The sequence below is a fragment of the Lacerta agilis genome, chromosome 3 (assembly GCF_009819535.1).
Source record: "Lacerta agilis isolate rLacAgi1 chromosome 3, rLacAgi1.pri, whole genome shotgun sequence".
NCBI classification, from domain to species: domain Eukaryota; kingdom Metazoa; phylum Chordata; class Lepidosauria; order Squamata; family Lacertidae; genus Lacerta; species Lacerta agilis.
The window spans coordinates 429455-449243 of NC_046314.1; the positions used below are offsets into that span (position 1 = coordinate 429455).

At 43.0% G+C, this 19789-nt stretch overlaps 1 protein-coding gene across 1 annotated transcript in view; it reads left to right on the forward strand.

The window, feature by feature from the left end:
- The window catches only part of LOC117044514 (histone-lysine N-methyltransferase SETDB2-like), a 43319-nt gene extending 23777 nt beyond the window's left edge, over positions 1-19542 (forward strand). Inside the window, exons 15-24 of the mRNA XM_033145332.1 lie at positions 324-491; positions 2792-2925; positions 5681-5788; positions 10202-10335; positions 14260-14306; positions 16601-16680; positions 17125-17194; positions 18026-18148; positions 18646-18717; positions 19330-19542. Of these exons, the coding sequence (XP_033001223.1) occupies positions 324-491; positions 2792-2925; positions 5681-5788; positions 10202-10335; positions 14260-14306; positions 16601-16680; positions 17125-17194; positions 18026-18148; positions 18646-18717; positions 19330-19487 (1094 nt within the window). The 3' untranslated portion in view covers positions 19488-19542. The remainder of the gene's footprint in view (positions 1-323; positions 492-2791; positions 2926-5680; positions 5789-10201; positions 10336-14259; positions 14307-16600; positions 16681-17124; positions 17195-18025; positions 18149-18645; positions 18718-19329) is intronic.
- Positions 19543-19789: the final 247 nt, after the last annotated feature.

Here is a 19789-nt window from a genome sequence, read left to right on the forward strand (position 1 = left end):
GATGGCACCCCAGTCCACAATACGAGACATTCTCAGCTGTTTCAGCTTCATATTAATGATAAAAAGAGACACATTGAACCTTGAAGGACAACTTCTATGGGGAGAGGCAACAATCCCCTCTTCTGGAACCTGACAGAAGAATTCCAGGGCTTGTACCAAGAAACCAAAGAAATGAAGGTGACTTTACTCCATTGTCCCTCCTCAAAATCGACCACCTAGTATATATAGGCACCCTGATATCCTGGACAGGGTGTTCAAATAATAGGGATGGGGAATTTGTTAGGGGTCTGTTGGCCAGGGCCCTCCAACGGAATGCCAAGCAGGCAGTGAAGCCTCCCTGCGGGGTTTCTGTCGCCGTGTTGGCCTCGCCGGGGAGGACCTCGCCCCGCCTCCGCCCGTGCGCGCGCAGCGGGAACGCCCTCCGCCGGTGACGTCACCCGGGCCTTGCGGAAAAGGCGCTGCGGGAGGCGCCGCTGGGGCCGCTGCCGAAGGTGAGTGCGGGTGGGGGTGGGGGTGGGAGGCGGGGCTGGTCCCTCCGGCGGCCCGGGCTCGTCGCGCGCCTTTCCCCCCGCGGCCTCTCCCTCCGGCGCGGAGCTGGCCGGGCCCCTGCTGGGAGGAGGGCGGCGCCCGTCTCTCGCCCTGCGGGGCTCTTGGAGAGCGAGGCTGCCGTGGCCAAGAGGGCCGCCGCTCCGAAGGGCTGCTCTGCCAGGGGCCTGTGAGGGGGGAGCCCGGGACGGCGGAGGGGGGGGGGCGGCGCTCAGGGAGCCGTTGCCTGGGGGGGGGAGCTCTGGGATGCGGCTGCCTCTCTCCCCATTGCGACGAGCGCCTTCTCGTGCACCACGGGGCGTTTCCACCCTCCCACCTCTGAGCCCTTCTTTAAAGGCACCCTTCTGGCCCAAAACAAAATAAAAAATATTTTAAAAATCCCTTCCAGTAGCACCTTAGAGGCCAACTAAGTTTGTTCTTGGTATGAGCTTTCGTGTGCATCGTGCACACTTCTTCAGAGACACCCTTCTGAGCCAGTTAAAGGCGACCGGTGTGGCTCCACCAGGTTGTGCCTGCCTCATGGAGGATTGGGGTGGTGCTCGCTCTCTTCCGTGGCCATGGTGTGCTTGCGCCTTAAAAAGCCTACACTGGATCCAGTGGTTTCCAATAAGTACCAACTGGTGGTGGTGGTGGTGGAGAGTGTTGTAGCAAAACTGTTTCCAGTGTTCCTGGGTGACCTGGTTATCTGGCTCCCTTTCAGTCTGGATTCAGGCCTGGTTTTGAAACTGAATCATTCTTGGTCACCCTGATGGATTTTACGGGGGTGGGGGGGGTGGGGAGAGAATGACCTTTCACTCTTGATCTCTCCGTGACTTTTGATACCACTGATCTTGGTGGATCAGCTGTGTGGGATTTGTATTGGAGGCAGGGTATTCCAGTGGCACCATTCCTACCTACACAGTTGAGTTCCCAAGAGTGGCATTGAAGGATTGCTCCTTGACACCATAGTACATGTGCGCCACATTGTCCCCAAAGCTGTTAAAACATGTATATGCAGCTGTTCAGAGCAGTCATTGGAAATTGTGGAGCATCTTGTGGGGGCTTGTAGAAAGATAGTTAAAAATGGCCATCTGTCCCTCAAACATCTAGTCTTGAATGCTTCATATCTTATTATATGAATTAATATCTGAGTGCTTTGATATTTTGTTGCAGTTTATTTTGTGTCTTGTTTATAAATGAAAAATCAGAAACAAAACACAATGAATCTTCAACATTCCTGAAGGTCTTCATCTATAGAATGTTCCTTTCTTGCCTACCTTTCCCCCTGTGTCAAATGTATATATTTAAGATCTATTAGTATATTTATAACTATTTTGAACTGTATTCAGATGCTCAGTGGTTGCAGCTAAGATTTTTATTTGTAGTTCTGTTCTTTGTTCTAAAAACTTAAGCAATGCTTTTTAAAATATTAAGTAAATGCTTTTAAATAAAATGCAAAATACATCATGTAGACCACGGGTGTCAAACACAAGGCCCGCGGGCCGAATCCGGCCCGCCAGACCTCGTCATGTGGCCCGTGTAGCCGCCGCCAGCTGCAGGGGCGGAGGGAGGCTCCGCGCCGCCAGGGGCGGCAGTGCGGAGGAGGCACCCCCTGGGGGCGGGGCGCTGTGACATTGCGTCGTGATGTCACGACGCAATGTCAGGACTGAGTGCGCACGCGCAAAATGTCCGGTGGGCTCGCAAAGTCGCTGCGGAAGCGGCAGCAGCAGCGGGAGCCCAGCGACGGAGTGCGCACGCGCGACATTATTACTTACATTATTACAAAAACAGTAATAATTGAATGCAGTGACAATAATTTATGATAATAAAGAGTGGACACATAGTCCTACAGATACAACCGGCCCTTTGAGGGTGACCAAACTGCTGATGCGGCCCCCGATGAATTTGAGTTTGACACCCCTGATGTAGAATATCTCCTTCATTGGCTAGAATCCATAGTAGCGCCTATAAGTAGAGTTCTGCTCCGGGAATAATTTCACCAGCAGAAGGGAGAGAGAGATGATGACTGCTGATTTCCTTCCCCCTGCAGTGCCTTGTACCCAAAAATCAGCTCAGGAGAGTTGGGAGAGATCAGCGAAATCTCTTCCCTTTTGCCAGTGGGTCCCTCCACTGGATCAAAGGCCTCTAGTTCCAAAGTAAGACTTAAAAGAAGTTCACTGATAACATTGAGGATATTTCAGTTATATGCATCTAGAGTTCAGGGATGGTGTTTGTGTTGTGCTAATCTTTAAAATCCTTTTCTAAGGTGACTTTGCTAAACTAACTTGGATAATGGCAAAGATGGTAAGGAGACAGTGTGCATTTTGCCCAGACGATGAAGAATGTGCCATTATGTATGTTGCTGAAGGACAGAACCTTGCAGTTCATCAAGATTGTTTGGTAAGGATTAATTCATTTTGCTTTTTACACAAAAACCAAAAAGGGTTCTCTAATTATTACAAAATCGAAAATTCTTTCTAGTAGCACCTTAGAGACCAACTGAGTTTGTTCCTGGTATGAGCTTTCGTGTGCATGCACACTTCTTCAGATACCAAACAATCTGAAGAAGTGTGCATGCACACGAAAGCTCATACCAGGAACAAACTCAGTTGGTCTCTAAGGTGCTACTAGAAAGAATTTTCGATTTTGTTTTGACTATGGCAGACCAACACGGCTACCCACCTGTCTCTAATTATTGTTACTAATAAATTTCAGCAATAGTTTTTCCTCTAACAAACACATCAACTACAGTAACTTCCACAACCATTGCTCCATATTAAACAATAATAATTATTTCCATCTTTTCCCACACAAGTCTCCCCCTATGATCATATATTAAAATAACAGTTCATACTTTTTTATTATGTAATAGTGAATTCACACCCAGATCCATATCCTCCCATCCCATTTCCTTTTGTATTTGCCATGGTTTTCCATCCTGATTTTTAAATAAATATATTCTTAAAGCCAGAAAGTAGCTCACACCCGAGATGTAAATTTCCATCGGCAGACTGAGAAACCTCTCTAAGTCATTAGTTATAACCATCTCAGAGAGACTGGAGAACAGGAGGCTTTTGCCGACCCTGTGCCCATTAGGGCTCTCACGTGGCTTTGGGGCAAGATGTTGATTCCTCTGCTCTTAAGTTGCTCATCCCCATTCAGGTTCCAAGGAGCTTCTCAGTCTCCCAACTTTTAGTAATCAACTTTTTCAGAGCATCAGAGGTTAATTCCCTGTCTGAGTGAATTCAATAGCCAAAATGTATGTCTGGCTATCATTAATCACCATGCAGCTATCTCTGTTGGCAACCTGCCAGCAGAAGACATTGATTCCGCCTTGTTCCCTCCTTGGAAGTCTTCCTTTCCCAGCTGCATCTGCTGTTCTTAAAGCCATGGCCTGGGCGAGGCTTTTGCTCAGCTGGGCTTGATTATTATTAATTATATTTGCATGTAATTTTAACTGCTTTAAAATTCTGCAGATATTCATCCATAGATTGCAGGGTCTAGATTACATCTGGTCTAGGATGGGGGAGGCTCGCCTCTTTTTATAGTGTGAGTAAGGCAGTTTCTATGTCAAATTCACTTCTGAAACCCAGCTGAAATGGATCCAGGAAACCAGTTTCATTCCCTAGTCAGATCTGTTGTTGGACTACAACTCCTTGACCACTGCCACTGGTCATGTTGGCTGGAATTGATGGAAGTTGGTACTCCAAAACATTTTGAGGGCATAAGGCTGGGGAAGACCGTTGCATACCAATGAATTCTCTTCCTATGGTTCCTTTTCTATAGAATACTACCTGTGGGACAAATGACAAAATAGCAGAGGTCTCATAGTTAAACTAGATGGCATGGCTAAATTACTAGCTCTGTTGCCACTTCAATAGTAATTTTAACTGCTTTAAAATTCTGCAGATATTTAGTGACAATTTCTGTCACAATTGCACCCATTATTATTATTATTAATATCCTGCTCATCTGGCTGGGCTGCCCCTAGTCACTTTGGGCGGCTTCTAACACTTATAAAAAAACACTGACATAAATGATATTGTGAAGCCGTCCTTGCACCAAGTATAATGGGGGATGACCACCTCCCCTGTCTTTGCCCCTTTGCTTTGCTCCTGCATTGCCAGTGATTGGACCAGCTGACCTTTGGGTCCCTTCCAACTTTGGCATTCTGTGATTCCACCATTGCTCTTAAACTGAGGAGGCTCTAGAAAAATGTCACTCTTGTTCTGTGGCTTCTGTGCCTGTTTGTGTGGGCATGCAGAGTTCCCCTTTTGCCCTTATTTATCACCTAGTAACACAAAGAGGGCCCTTGTGGTCCCCAGATACTGCCAGTGGAGACTGAGTGGCAAGTGTTGGGAAATAAGGTGTGCAGATGGGGAACCAAATAATGCAATAGCAACTTGGTACTGCTTTCTAATATTGGCTACTTCGTTGTAGCAATGGCAGTCTTCAAGCGTACTATGTATACTATGGTTCCTTCTGTCTTTACATTGCATGGTAGAGGAAGGTGAGATGAAGAGAAAGCTTCCTTTGTGAGCTGGGTTGACTATCGTATCCTATTTCACTGCATCCCTTATTCAGTTTTGATATAGGGTTCTTGAACAGCGCCCTGTCTTCTAGGAGACTGGAACAGCAAGGGGTGGAATGCTCAACCTGGAAAAGTGGTAGTTAAAATAAAATCCAAGTATATACATTATTTTGTAAAGGTAAAGGTACCCCTGACCGTTAGGTCCAGTTGCGGACTACTCTGGGGTTGTGGCACTCATCTTGCTCTATAGGCTGAGGGTGCTGGCGTTTGTCCGCAGACAGCTTCCAGGTCATGTGGCCAGCATGACTAAGCCGCTTTTGACAAACCAGAGCAGCTCACGGAAACACCGTTTACCTTCCCGTCGGAGCAGTACCTATTTATCTACTTGCACTTTGACGTACTTTCGAACTGCTAGGTGTTTAGGAGCTGGGACCGAACAACAGGAGCTCACCCCGTCGCGGAGATTCGAACTGCCGACCATGCAAAGGAAACTAACATTGTGCAAATCTATGAGAGAAGACTAAATTAAATCTCTTCCCAACTGTTACTGCTGCTCCTTATTGCTTCATTGTAGTATCTCCTGGTTTGAGTTTAACTTCTTTTCATTTATGTTTTTATATTTAGCTATATTCCTCCGGATTTGTGGAATCTGAAGAACATAACCCTGAGAATCTCGATATAAGGTTTGATGTGGCTTCAGTAACGAGTGAAATAAAAAGAGGAAAGAGGCTGGTGAGACACCAACCTTTTACGTTTTTATGTGTATAAAAGCAGATTATGCAGTATTAGTTCAGAATTATTTCTTTTGATGCTCAGGTCAGAGATATTTAGTACAGAGGCATATACTGGCAAGTATTCTAAGAAAAGAACACTTTAACACAGGGGTCAGCAAACTTTTTCAGCAGGTGGCCAGTCCACTGCCCCTCAGATCTTGTGGGCGGCCGGATTATATTTTAAGGGGAAAATGAATGAACTCCTATGCCCCACAAATAACCCAGAGATGCATTTTAAATAAAAGCACACATTCTACTCCTTAGGTTGCCAACCCATGCTTTAACATGTTGTTGTTGTTGGTTAGTCGTGTTCGACTCTTCGTGACCCCATGGACCACAACATACCAGGCACTCCCTGTTTTCCACTGCCTCCTGCAGTTTGGTCAGACTCATGTTAGTAGCTTCGAGAACACTGTCCAACCATCTCATCCTCTGTCGTCCCCTTCTCCTTGTGCCCTCAGTCTTTCCCAACATCAGGGTCTTTTCCAGGAAGTCTTCTCTTCTCATGAGGTGGCCAAAGTACTGGAGCCTCAACTTCAGGATCTGTCCTTCCAGCGAGCACCAAAGGCTGATTTCCTTCAGAATGGATAGGTTTGATCTTCTTGCAGTCCATGGGACTCTAAAGAGTCTCCTCCAGCACCATAATTCAAAAGCATCAATCCTTCGGCAATCAGCCTTCTTTATGGTCCAGCTCTCACTTCCCTACATCACTACTGGGAAAACCATAGCTTTAACTATACGGACCTTTGTCGGCAAGGTGATGTCTCTGTCATTGCTTTTCTCCCAAGAAGCAGGCGTCTTTTAATTTCGTGACTGCTGTCACCATCTGCAGTGATCATGGAACCCAAGAAAGTAAAATCTCTCACTGTCTCCATTTCTTCCCCTTCTATTTGCCAGGAGGTGATGGGACCAATGACCATGATCTTAGTTTTTTTGATGTTGAGCTTGAGACCATATTTTACGCTCTCCTCTTTCACCCTCATTAAAAGGTTCTTTAATTCATCCTCACTTTCTGCCATCAAGGTTGTGTCATCAGCATATCTGAGGTTGTTGATATTTCTTCCGGCTTGGGATTCATCCAGCCCAGCCTTTCGCATGATGAATTCTGCATATAAGTTAAATAAGCAGGGAGACAATATACAGCCTTGTCGTACTCCTTTCCCAATTCTGAACCAATCAGTTGTTCCATATCCAGTTTTAACTGTAGCTTCTTGTCCCACATAGAGATTTCTCAAGAGAAGATGAGGTGATCAGGCACTCCCATGTCTTTAAGAACTTGCCATAGTTTGCTGTGGTCGACACAGTCAAAGGCTTTTGCGTAGTCAATGAAGCAGAAGTAGATGTTTTTCTGGAACTCTCTAGCTTTCTCCATAATCCAGCCCATGTTTGCAATTTGGTCTCTGGTTCCTCTGCCCATTTGAAATCCTGCTTGCACTTCTGGGAGTTCTCGCTCCACATACTGCTTAAGCCTGCCTTGTAGAATTTTAAGCATAACCTTACTAGCGTGAAAAATGAGCGCAATTGTGCGGTAGTTTGAGCATTCTTTGGCACTGCCCTTCTTTGGGATTGGGATGTAGACTGATCTCCAATCCTCTGGCCACTGCTGAGTTTTCCAAACTTGCTGGCATATTGAGTGTAGCACCTTAACAGTATCATCTTTTAAAATTTTAAATAGTTCAGCTGGAATATCATCACTTCCACTGGCCTTGTTATTAGCAGTGCTTTCTAAGGCCCATTTGACTTCACTCTCCAGGATGTCTGGCTCAAGGTCAGCAACCACACTACCTGGGGTATATGAGACCTCCATATCTTTCTGGTATAATTCATCTGTGTATTCTTGCCACCTCTTCTTGATATCTTCTGCTTCTGTTAGGTCCTTCCCAATTTTGTCCTTTATTATGGTAATCTCTGGATGAAATGTTCCTTTCATATCTCTAATTTTCTTGAACAGATCTCTGGTTTTTCCCATTCTGTTGTTTTCCTCTATTTCTTTGCATTGCTCGTTTAAGAAGGCCCTCTTGTCTCTCCTTGCTATTTTTTGGAAATCTGCATTCAATTTCCTGTATCTTTCACTATTTCCTTCGCATTTTGCTTGCCTTCTCTCTCCCGCTATTTGTAAGGCCTCATTGGACAGCCACTTTGCTTTCTTGCATTTCCTTTTCATTGGGATGGTTTTTGTTGCTGCCTCCTGTATAATGTTACGAGCCTCCATCCATAGTTCTTCAGGTACTCTCTCCACCAAGTCTAAATCCTTAAACCTGTTCCTCACTTCCACTGTGTATTCATATGGGATTTGATTTAGATTGTATTTTACTGGCCCGGTGGTTTTTCCTACTTTCTTCAGTTTAAGCTGGAATTTTGCTATAAGAAGCTGATGATCTGAGCCACAGTCAGCTCCAGGTCTTGTTTTTGCTGAGTGTATAGAGCTTCTCCATCTTTGGCTGCAGAGAATATAATCAATCTGATTCCGATGTTGCCCATCTGGTGATGTCCATGTGTAGAGTCGTCTCTTGTGTTGTTGGAAAAGAGTGTTTGTGATGACCAGCTTGTTCTCTTGACAGAACTCTATTAGCCTTTTCCCTGCTTCATTTTGAACTCCAAGACCAAACTTGCCAGTTGTTCCTTTTATCTCTTGACTCCCTACTTTAGCATTCCAATCCCCTTTAATGAGATGAACTTCCTAATTTGGTGTCATTTCTATAAGGTGTTTTAAGTCTTCATAGAATTGGTCAATTTCAGTTTCTTCAGCACCGGTAGTTGGTGCATAAACTTGCATTACTGTGATGTTAAAAGGTCTGCCTTGGATTCGTATCGAGATCATTCTATCATTTTTGAGATTGCATCCCAGTACAGCTTTCGCCACTCTTTTGTTGACTAAGAGGGCCACTCCATTTCTTCTACGGGAGTCTTGCCCACAGTAGTAGATATGATAGTCATCCGAACTGAATTCGCCCATTCCCGTCCATTTTAGTTCACTGATACCCAGGATGTCAATGTTTATTTTTGCCATCTCATGCTTTAACATAATGCTCCTCTAAAAAACCAGCCCTGCCATTGTAATAGCAATGAAAGACTTGCTTTGGCCACCACTCTTCCTCACCAGATTTCTCCAAAATGAAGGGAGAAGCAATAGTCTTGGCTAAATGTCTGGCTTTTTCCTTCAAAGCATCCCTTGTGCACTCAAAGAACTGTACATAAAATGCCATCGAAGGGATAAAAAAATGTTAGCGCCATTTTGAAGTCTGAATTCTTACCATCATCAGATTGTGATTCTTACCAACATCCTATTCTATATAAGGTAACAGTAGTCTTGATTGCAAATTATATTATCCAGTGCTTTACTACTAGAAATGTAATAGCTGCTGCTGGGACCTGTCTTTTTCGAAGTGCCTGGGCAGTGTGTCTGAAGATCCTGGGCTGCTCAGACAACAAGCCCCTTGTGCCTCTCAATCTCACTGATGGGGTCCAAAGGAAAGCAGAGGCATACAAGGCACTATCCAATTGCCTTAAGGACTACACTCCAGATTTGTGTAGGGTTTACTATTCTTTAGATTTTCTTTATCCCGAAGGTACCCTACAAGGGCAGCGGAAGGCTCCTCTCCTTGATGGCCTCCCTTCCCAGGTTGATGAGCCCCATCTGCCCTCAACAACACGTGCAGAAAACCGCCTTCTTAAACGTTGGACCCACTCTTGGTCTTGTCCACTCAATCTGTTGGAGCCTCTCTTTGCATGCAAGGAAAGCCCTTAATCCGCTAAGAGTTTGAGACCCATTGGCTCCACACACCTGGTTTAGCCACCCAGTCAAAGCCATTTCCCGGGGTGGGGCTGCTGTCGCATGCTGACAGCTTCTCAGAGGTGACAGCTGAGGGCAGGGTGAGGACCAGAGGTGGACAAACTACCCCAGAAGGAGCAGGACGTGTCCCCCACCAGAGGTACTACCATACTCATAGTACCCCACAAATGAAATATATGGGATGTTATCAATAGACAACTTAATAATTATTTCATTATTTCATTGACTAATAATAGTATGGAGATACCATGAAGGCTGCAACCACATATTTTTAAATTAAAGAATATAAATGCAAAGAAGTGTGGGGTGGAGGCCCAGGCTAGCCAAACTATTAGCTTGACAGAAGCACAGCATTTCTCTTAACCAAATCATTTAAAAAATGTTTCTCTGTAGTTAAAATTGCAACAGAGAGTTAGGCTGCAATGTTAACCCCTGTTCCTAGCTGTAAGCTGCATTGAGTTCAGCCATGCCAAGGACTGTGGGTAAAAAAATTTGGTTCACTGAAAGCTAGGATTGCTAACATCAGAACCAACCTGATATGGTATAGTTTGTTTTGACTCAAAACCCCATTTTTTGCAGATATGCAATTTCTGTCGCAAGAAAGGAGCCACTGTTGGCTGTGAAATAAAAAACTGTCGCAGAAGTTACCATTATTTCTGTGCTTTGTGTGATGATGCTGCAATAGAAACGGATGAAATTCAAGGCATTTACCGGTATTTAACAAGTTCTTTTCTAAAATTTGTGGCATTTTGAAAATTTTCTTGCATTTATCTTTTACTTTGACACTATTATTGGGGTGGTTGGGTGGTACTGTCTTTGCCTGTTCCTTTGCGGGTGAATTCAAATTGCTGGAAGGTCACAGCACCTGCTGTGGCACCTAATGGCCAGATAATAAACCAGGGGGCAGCAAGGTTTACCTCGCCTGGGCCGGTTCATTCCAGCGGAGATCCCTCCATGGGCCAGATTGCATGTGCACCCGCAATTTCCAGCATCTGCACAGGTGCGATTTCTGGTGCCGCGGAAGCGAGTCCCCGTGTCGCGCTGCGCTGATTTAGTGCAGTGTGTAGGGACTCGCCAAGCGGGCTGCTCAGTTCAGGGGTGGCTCGTGGGCCGGTTCACCCCCATGGGCCACTTGTAATAGACTATTCAGTCAGTCCCTCTGCTGGCTGGAGGCTTCCATAAGTGAAAGGTTTTACAAAATTCCCCTTTTGTCCTGCAGTCCCATCCACTTCTCCAAAGCACCCCCTAAACCTCTCGAGCAGGTTTGGGGAGACCCAGCAGAGTTGCAGGAATAAGGGGAAGGTAGAAAAAACATTGGCCCTCTTTCTTTTCACAGAAGCTTCCTCTGCAGTCCAAAAGCCTTTCATTAGTGAAAAACACAATTGGCTACCACCCAATATCTGAACCTAAACAATCCTGAAATGTCTCAAACTTTGCCGAGAACCAGCAAAATATGCTTTTTATATCCCCCAGAATTGGATGTGGGTAAGCAAATTCATGATATGCCCGCTTTTATTAGTTGCTCACCTTGGCTGTCAAATCCACCTACAAGGAGGCAGAATTGAGCACTTGGTATGAACTCGGAGATATTGAAGAGTCAACAAAAGCGATTCATTTACGATGCCATCCTATACCTGCTTACGTCTTAAAAGTCTTGTGTTGGATTTCGTGGGAAATATGCTGAATAAATTCTAAGCAGGGAGGGCCAGGGAAAAACCCAAGCTATTCATTGCCGCTGTGGGTTAAACCACAGAGCCTAGGGCTTGCCGATGAGAAGGTTGGCATTTTGAATCCCCGTGATGGGATGAGCTCCTATTGCTCGGTTCCAGCTCCTGCCCACCTAGCAGTTCAAAAGCATGCAGTGCAAGTAGATAAATAGGTACCGCTCCGGCGGGAAGGTAAATGGCGTTTCCGTGCCCTGCTCTGGTTCCCCAGAAGCGGCTTAGTCATGCTGGCCACATGACCTGGAAGCTGAACGTCGGCTCCCTCGGCCAATAACGCGAGATGAGCGCTGCAACCCCAGAGTCGTCTGCGACTGGACCTAACGGTCAGGGGTCCCTTTACCTTTACCTATTCATTTTAAATAATTTTGATTAGTTGGCTTGAGAGAGAGATGTGAGTCTTTGTAACTTGAAGTGCAGGAACTTTTTTCATGAGAAGGTGGAGGCTCTTGTGAATAGTCTTAAGAATTCAGATATTGGGATGTCCTCTGTTGTTTTGGAGTCACTGGGATACTGGCATGATGGAGGGGCCAGAGGCAATTGAGGTACCAGGGAACAGCTGTTCTCAAGTGGTAACCAAGTTGTCTGTTTTCACCTTCTAAATTGTGAAGAGCTCCTTGTCTGGCAGAATTGAAATTTATAGCTAGAGAGAGCTAATTTGAATGGAATTTTACGGACCTGGCTAGTTTTCCTTTCTACAATAGTTTGTTTGTTTTGTTTTATTTAAAGCATCCCAGCATGGCTTACAAGTGTACAAGCTAAAAGACACAACACAGAAAAGAGAAGGGATTGAGAGAGAGGAGGAAAAAAGTGAACCTAGCTACCAGTGCTTGATTACAGAGTTCTTCCTGTGTCCAGACGGAAAGGCAATGGCTCAAAGAGGAGCAACCAGAGGAGCCCTGCTCCCCATCTCTCCCTCTGCTGCAGCCTGATGTAGTGACTGTTGCTAGATGCAGTTGAGGGGGGACGGGACGTCAGCTTAGACAACTGGGAGAGAACACCCAGATCCACTGAGCCAGAAGAACCTAGTCTCTCCTTTGCACACACACCCCAATTCATTAATTTATTTGCACTAAGGAAGTCCCTGGAGTACATTCTGTTTGCCTGCTGTGCTGCTCAAACTGCTGTACACAACACAGCTAGCAAGCATCACTATATATGGGGGGGGGGGGAATTAAAGTTCCACAGAAAAGCATTAAGTGGAGCCCGTCCTTCTGCTTTCATTTATTCCTGATTGCTAACATAGCCAGCCAGGGCACCTTAGGGCTGATCAGGGCCCCCTACCAGTTGAGTTGTGTCATCTGGAGTGAGCAGAAATGATGCATCCACTCCCTTCTACTTCCTTTTGACCATGTTTTAACCACAGTTAGTCACCCCCATCCATGCTGCTCTTCCTCTGTCCTGCTTCCCGCCCCTTCCTTCCTTCCTTCCTTCCTTCCTTCCTTCCTTCCTTCCTCCTCCCCCTCCCCTTTCAACTTTTATTTCTCCCATTCCAGTCCTCCTCTCTGCTCTTGTTTTTTATCTTTAACATCCTGAAGGTCTTCCTACCTCAGTGTTTTTCAACCACTGTTCCGCGGCACACTAGTGTGCCGCGAGATGTTGCCTGGTGTGCCGTGGGAAAAATTTGTTTATTTGATTCCTATTCAAGAGAATTACTTTATATATAGTCAATATAGGCACAGAGTTAAATTTTTTAACATTTTCTAATGGTGGTGTGCCTCGTGATTTTTTTCATGAAACAAGTGTGCCTTTGCCCAAAAAAGGTTGAAAAACACTGTCCTACCTGCTTCCAAGAATCCTTTGTTCTGGTCATCACAGCCAATCAGGAAGTTTGAGGGGCTTTTGCCTATCTGCTTGACTTAACACATGCACACAAAGTGAGATGGACTAGGCAAGTGGGCTTGGGCAGGGCAGGGCGGGTGTTCTGCTATCTCAGCACAGGCTTGTGAACTTTTGTTGAGCGAGTAAAAGGACTTCAGTGTATGTGACCAAGAGTTGCAAATGCTTCACATTCTCCCTCTTTTCTTTAAAAAACAAGGATAATTGAAATGCACAGCCATCAGAGTGTCATGATCTTAAAATAAAATAGTAACATATGTCTTTAGTCATAGTTTTACCTGAAATGTAATACTGAGAAAGTAATGTTTTAACAAAAACAAATCAGGCTGCTGTTGCAAACAAATTACCCAGTTGTCTGATAAATGCAGCAAGCTCAGGAGACAGACTGAGCACACGGAGGTAGGAAGAGGGCCTATGAGATGTTAAAATAGTTTTTAACTGAAAAAGCAGCAGTGTAGGGCTCTGATTTTAATCATCAGAGCAATAGTGATTGGTGGGAGGATGTTGAAATTTTCCCTTATGATATTTCCCCCTTTTCCCTTCCTGCCTTTGGGAACTGTTGCTCTGTGTAGCCTGCCCTCACTCTTCTGTGTGCAACAGTGCAAGGGAAGGAGAAGGCAAGGGCACAAGTGAAAATCCTTGACTTAGTGTTGCTTTGGATACAACTCAGAAGCTTCTGGGCCCTGTCTCCTCATCAAGGAGAGGTGCCTACTTCTGAAAGTTCCTGGAATGGAGAACTTACATACTTCTATAGTAAGGAATTTTCTTTTCTCTGAAAAAAAATGAATAGAAGGCAGAATAATTTGTCACTATTTTATTGGTAAACACTGATCACTCCACTCTACATAGCTTGCCAGACACTCATGACTCTTGCAAAAATAGCACATCAAACCCGTTGTTGATAGGCACTTGGTGGTGTCTTAGTGCTCCTTCAGAAACACCTTTCAGGTACCATTCTTCCAGAACTGAACTCTTCACTATGTCTTACTACCTTTATGTACCTTTTAATAGCAATGAATGCATTTGTTTATATATTAATTCAATTTCTTTTCTCTCGTTATTTCTCCAATGTATTAGAGTGTTCTGTCCAAACCATGACCCAGTCAAGAAGACAAGCTTTTATGGTTAGTTTCTTTTCCTCTTCAAACTATTCTCCATGCTTCAAATAGCCATTTTTAGCAGATGCAGTAATGGAATATTTGTTTATACATTCTCCACTATTGAAACTCTTGACAAAAAAGTGTCAACAGTGCTTTTATAGAACCCTGAAAACCAATGTATTTTTTCTCCTACCCATATGAACAAGAGAACTACAAAATACTCACTATACAATTTACCACTGCAGGGTTTTTTTTGTCAGAGGTTGGTCTGGTTCAGCAGTGATTTCTCCAGTTCAAGTTCCATGTGGAAGAGTTTTTCCAGTGGTTGGTTGCTGCTCATCACTGGACCCAATAAATGTTGTTTTCCTGATTTTGTCTCTGTGCAGCTCTTCAGAAAACCAAAGCCGCCCTCCCTGTTGCCTTCCACAGCAACTAGCGCCTTGTAAATAATGCCCTGGTTACTTAGGTTGGCATCACGCATCAGCTGACATTATTTCCGATTATTCAGAAAATGGCCAGATTCCAAGACATAGAAAATTACTAATTTTCTCATAAGACCCACACAAGTTGCCCACAAGGCAGTCTGATAGTGTCTCTCTGCTCAGAGACTCGGCGAAAGGGCGGCTGGCCATCTCAGGAATGGTTATAGTTGCTGCTTATCTAGCTTTCTTAAAATTGTTGTTTAGTTTTTTGTTTGCTTGTTTTTGATTATATAACAATCATATTTTAAAAATGAAAGATAAATTGGTCACGAATGCACGTCTGAGTGGGCACTGGGCAGTCTTGTTGTATGTCTCTCTCCTTTTGCATTTATCCCCAAGTTTCCCCGCCCCCCAAGATGTTCAAGGCGGCAGGCGCACTGCTCTCCCCTCATTTATTTATTATTATTATTTAAATATTTTTATTGATTTTTCCATGTATGCTTCTTCTAACAATATATCTAACAATTTTCTCCTATTTCCACCCTCCTCCCCTGGACTTCCCTCATACTCCCGTTTTGTTTTATTTTCATATTGTTCACCCTGCGTATTGTTTTCCCAAAATTTTCCCAATACATATAGTCTTCTTCTTTTTGTATACAGTTGTGATTGTTTACTCAAGCACTGCCCATGAGTCCATTTCCCATTCTCTGTTGAAGTCTTTGTTGTCCTTTTCATGTAGCTTTTCTGTTAGTTTTGCCACTTCTGCATATTCCATAAGTTCCCTTTGCTATTGTTCTTTCATGGGTATTTCTTCTGTCTTCCAAGTTTGTGCTAATATAATTCTTGCCACTGTTGTTGCATACATAAATAATTTCCAACTTTCTTTTTTAACGTCTTGGTCTAAAATTCCTAGGAGGAATGCTTCTGGTTTCTTAACAAAAGTCTTTTTAAACAGTTTTTTCCCAATTCATTTTATATCATTTCCCAATAATTTCTATTCTTTTTGCATTCCCACCACATATGATAAAATGTACCATCTTTTTCTTTACATTTCCAACAAGTTTTTGATCCCTTTTTATACATTTTGACCACTTTCTCTGGTGTTATATACCAGCTATACATCATTTTCATGTAATTCTCTTTCAGTAAGATACAATCTGTAAATCTTAGGTTCACCTTACACATCTTTTCCCAACCTTCAAGTTGTATATTATGAAAATTGTTGTTTGCAGTTTAAAGTAAATGTTGGTTCTTTCAAATGGTGGTATTTTTCTATCCGCCGAATTGTATTACACACCAAAATACTTTTGCTCATTCTTGTTTCTGTTCCTTCCAATTCCAAGACACTTTTCAGAGAGTGCTTCCACCACCAACTCATTCTGATTTGGCCCATCTTTTCCTTTGTCTTGTTTCTTGATAGAATTGTGCTCGGAGGAGCTTTTAGTATTTGCCTCATAACTGAAATGAGAGAGAGAGACTCAAGTTGTGGACACAGTGTGTTCTGTGGCTAAAAAGTGAAATGATAGCATGAAACTTAACAATACTGACCCACAATTCTGTGATTGTTTTTCAAGACTGGTGTGTGACAGTATAGGGTAGTTCTTTGACTTGGCCCAAGGTGTAAAGAGGGGGAAAGAACTTATTGCACTCTTGTGCCAGTATTACTTGGACATTCAAGATAAAAGAAGTAGTATTTGTCAACAAATACAAACGCACGAAATCTCCATTTTCCCATTATGTCAGTTTACTGGGTGATTCTTAAATCCTTATCATTGTAACTCTTAAGACGAATTTAAAAAGAAGTAATTCTAATTTGTTCTGTCTGTTTTTATAGTGTATCTTGCTATAACTTACTGAAATACTATAATAAATTATCTGGTAAAATATAAGCAGCAGCTATCTTATTTCTAGATGAGGACAGCAAGAAGGGACGACTCCCAATCCTAATGAACTCATCCTGCAGTAGAAAAAAAATGGTAATTAATATATATATTTAAGCCTTTTTAATGTCTACATACTGCAGAAAGTTTCCTCCAGTGAGCCATGCTTTCTTGCTACATTGGTCTCACGTGTGATTTAAGACTGAGTTCTAATTCAGTTTGTTCTTTTTTGACCCATTTTATTTTCTGACTGCTGCTAGGTGCTAAACTTGGGAAATAAAATGTGCATAGTTGAACTGTGTATGCCACTTTGAGCTGCTTGGAGGAAAAGTGCTATGAATTAATACATGGATTACTTGGGAGATAATTTAGCTTAAGATACAGCATATGCCTAATGCAGAGCATGGATAGGATTCAGCTCTAAGCTTGTTAACATGTAAAGGTGGGGATTGTTACACTGGACAAACATGAACATTGTCATTAGTGTTCTGAACAATACTGATAAATATGCAAACTTGTTTTTAAAAACACTTTTGACAGAATGATAATGAAACCGTTGCAGAAGAGAGCCTACAACAGGTCCTGAAGAGAAAAAATGACCAGCAGAAAGGTAGGATTTGCTGTGTTTGACACTTGTTAGGATTTCTAGTAGCCTGTTCTGCAGCTTTTTGCCATGAATGTGACTCAAATTACAAAGATGGCTGTAGAGCAATTAATTTGGCCACTCATGATTATTATAGAGACCATTTCCTATATATATAAATGTGACTTGATACAGAAACATACTTTCTTCTGACAGGCAAACTACTGCTTAGACGTTTGGGCCAAAAAAAATCTTCCTTTGCAAACATTCCCACCAAACTTATTGATTTCAACATTTCTCTCTTCTCTTCTCTCAAAATTGTTCCTAATTGGCTGCTGGATGGCTCAGACACTTAGGTATAAGTGTCTAGTCTTCAGCTTTTGAGTAATCTTTACCTGACACTGGTTTTAAATTTACCTTCAATTTATGCTTCATGGGAGTTTCCAGGCCTTGCACATTATATGATGATATTCTTTTTTCAGGCATCATCACACTCAGTACTTTTTAACTTTCACTTTTTTCTGTAATACAGAAATAGCACAATCACATTGTGACCACTAACAGCAGACCAATAACCTGGACCCATGGGTTTCTATGGCAGAGGGGAAAGCCACATGTGAAACACCCATTATCTAAACTTTTGGCTTGTTCTTGAGCCTTTTCTGCTGCTGCTTTTCCCTGGTGGTGAAGTGGAATATTTAAAGCATCCAGGATTTTATTGTAACTATGACTTGAGAGTATTTTGCAAGCTAAAAAACAAAATGTCTTGGAAGTAAATTACTACTCTTGCTAGAAAGAGCTTCACAAAGCCAGTAGGTATGAAACTGTTTGAAAAAGGATGTATTTCTCTCTTAACAGTAAGGATAGACTTTTTAAGGAAGTGTAAACAGGCTGGGCTTCTTGATGAAATCTTTGAGGAAATGTTAGACACTCTTCACCTTGCGCAGGAAAAGCTGATGGATGACAACACTTCTGAAGCAGGTACTGGAAAGTGCTTTTAAGTCTCAGCCATTGGGGTCAGTTGCTAATTTGAGCTTTTTAGTCCAAGTCATGACCTGTGAATGCTTCAGTAGGGCTTCCCTCTCAGGAACAAGACTGCTTGGCCCTGTTGATTTCTCATGCTCTTTTCCCCCAGCCTGCTGTTGCAGGATGAGTACTTGCCTCTCCCCTACAGAACACACATGTGCAATTGGGCTTTGGGTCACCCTTGCAACAGGTTTTAGTGGAAGCAGAAAGAGAAGACAGGTTAGATGCAACAGCCCTGATACCCCTGGGTGCGGGGGGGTCGTGACCATTTTATACACTGGCATGGCTTTATTTATTGTATGCATTCATAGCCCAGCCTTCACCAAGCATGTCCAGGGTGGGTTACATACAGCTCAATAACCTATTTTTTACTGAGTATATCCTTGTGTGTACTGTATATTAAAATATGTGTTCATGCAAAGGTATCAGCATGGTCTTGTCTCTACCCTCAGAATATGAAGAAACAGTAATGTCACTTTTTGACTGTGGCCTTTTTGAAAATATACTTGCAACGGCTCACTCTGGTATGTATGCATGAAGCAAAATTTGGAACTTCTCTCAGATGACTTTTTGAGCCTGGGCAATCTGGTTTGGCATTAAAACCCAAGCACAAATGTCTCAGCACCAAAGCGGAATAGATCAGTCACTTGGTGCTGAAATAATTCAGACTATTTGGCCTGATTATTCTTTTGATCTTAAGAAAAACAAACCACTTGCTTATTCTGCTCATTAGGCTGCATTTCTGGAACTAAGTCTTATTGAACTCAGTAAGTAGACATATATTCCATTGTTCATTTTTAAGGAGTGGGAAGGAGGAAATGAGTGATCAGTACTATATATTTCCTGCTGCAAGAAGGAGCTGCCTGGCATAACTGCTACATTGCTCTACCAAGCCGTACTCCCCCTCCTTGTGTCTTTTCAGGCATAAATAATAGTTATATACATTTTAAGATTTTGACCCTTTTTGTAGAATTGTGCTTGTGTATTCAGGTAACTGAAATTGCCTTTATGAAATCAGTTGATTGAAAGGACAGTCACAATGGAGAAGATATTCAAGAACTTTTCACAAAAGGAGTCATTTGAAAACAACAAACTTGTTCTACATTAATACTAAGCATCATTTGTAAATTCTACAGGAACTGAAGAAAAAATTCAGCAGCTACTGCACACACGGAAAAGACTGGATACTCAGATTGAGCTTCTGAAAGATTTGAAGGAAGTAGTACTACCTGCCCCAGAAGACACAGCTAGTGTATCTAATAGTATCTCTGAACAACCTGCATACTTTCTGTAATACTTGATCATGATTTCTCCTATCTGGTTCTTGCATAAAATCAACTTTCCAGTTAGATCAGTCTGCTTGTCCTTATATATCACATTTGTTATAACTGCACTTTTCCTCTAATCATGACTATCAGACACTTTTGTTTCCAGCAAAGGCATTTTTTTCTTTTGGCTTTGACGGTCAAATTCTCTTTTTGTCTATTGCCAATTCATTTATGTGATTATTTGGAAAGGCAAGGGAAAGCCTGTGTCCTCATGACAGTAGCCACCTCCAAGATCATGGCTGTACCATCGCCTTTCTCATCAGGTGTG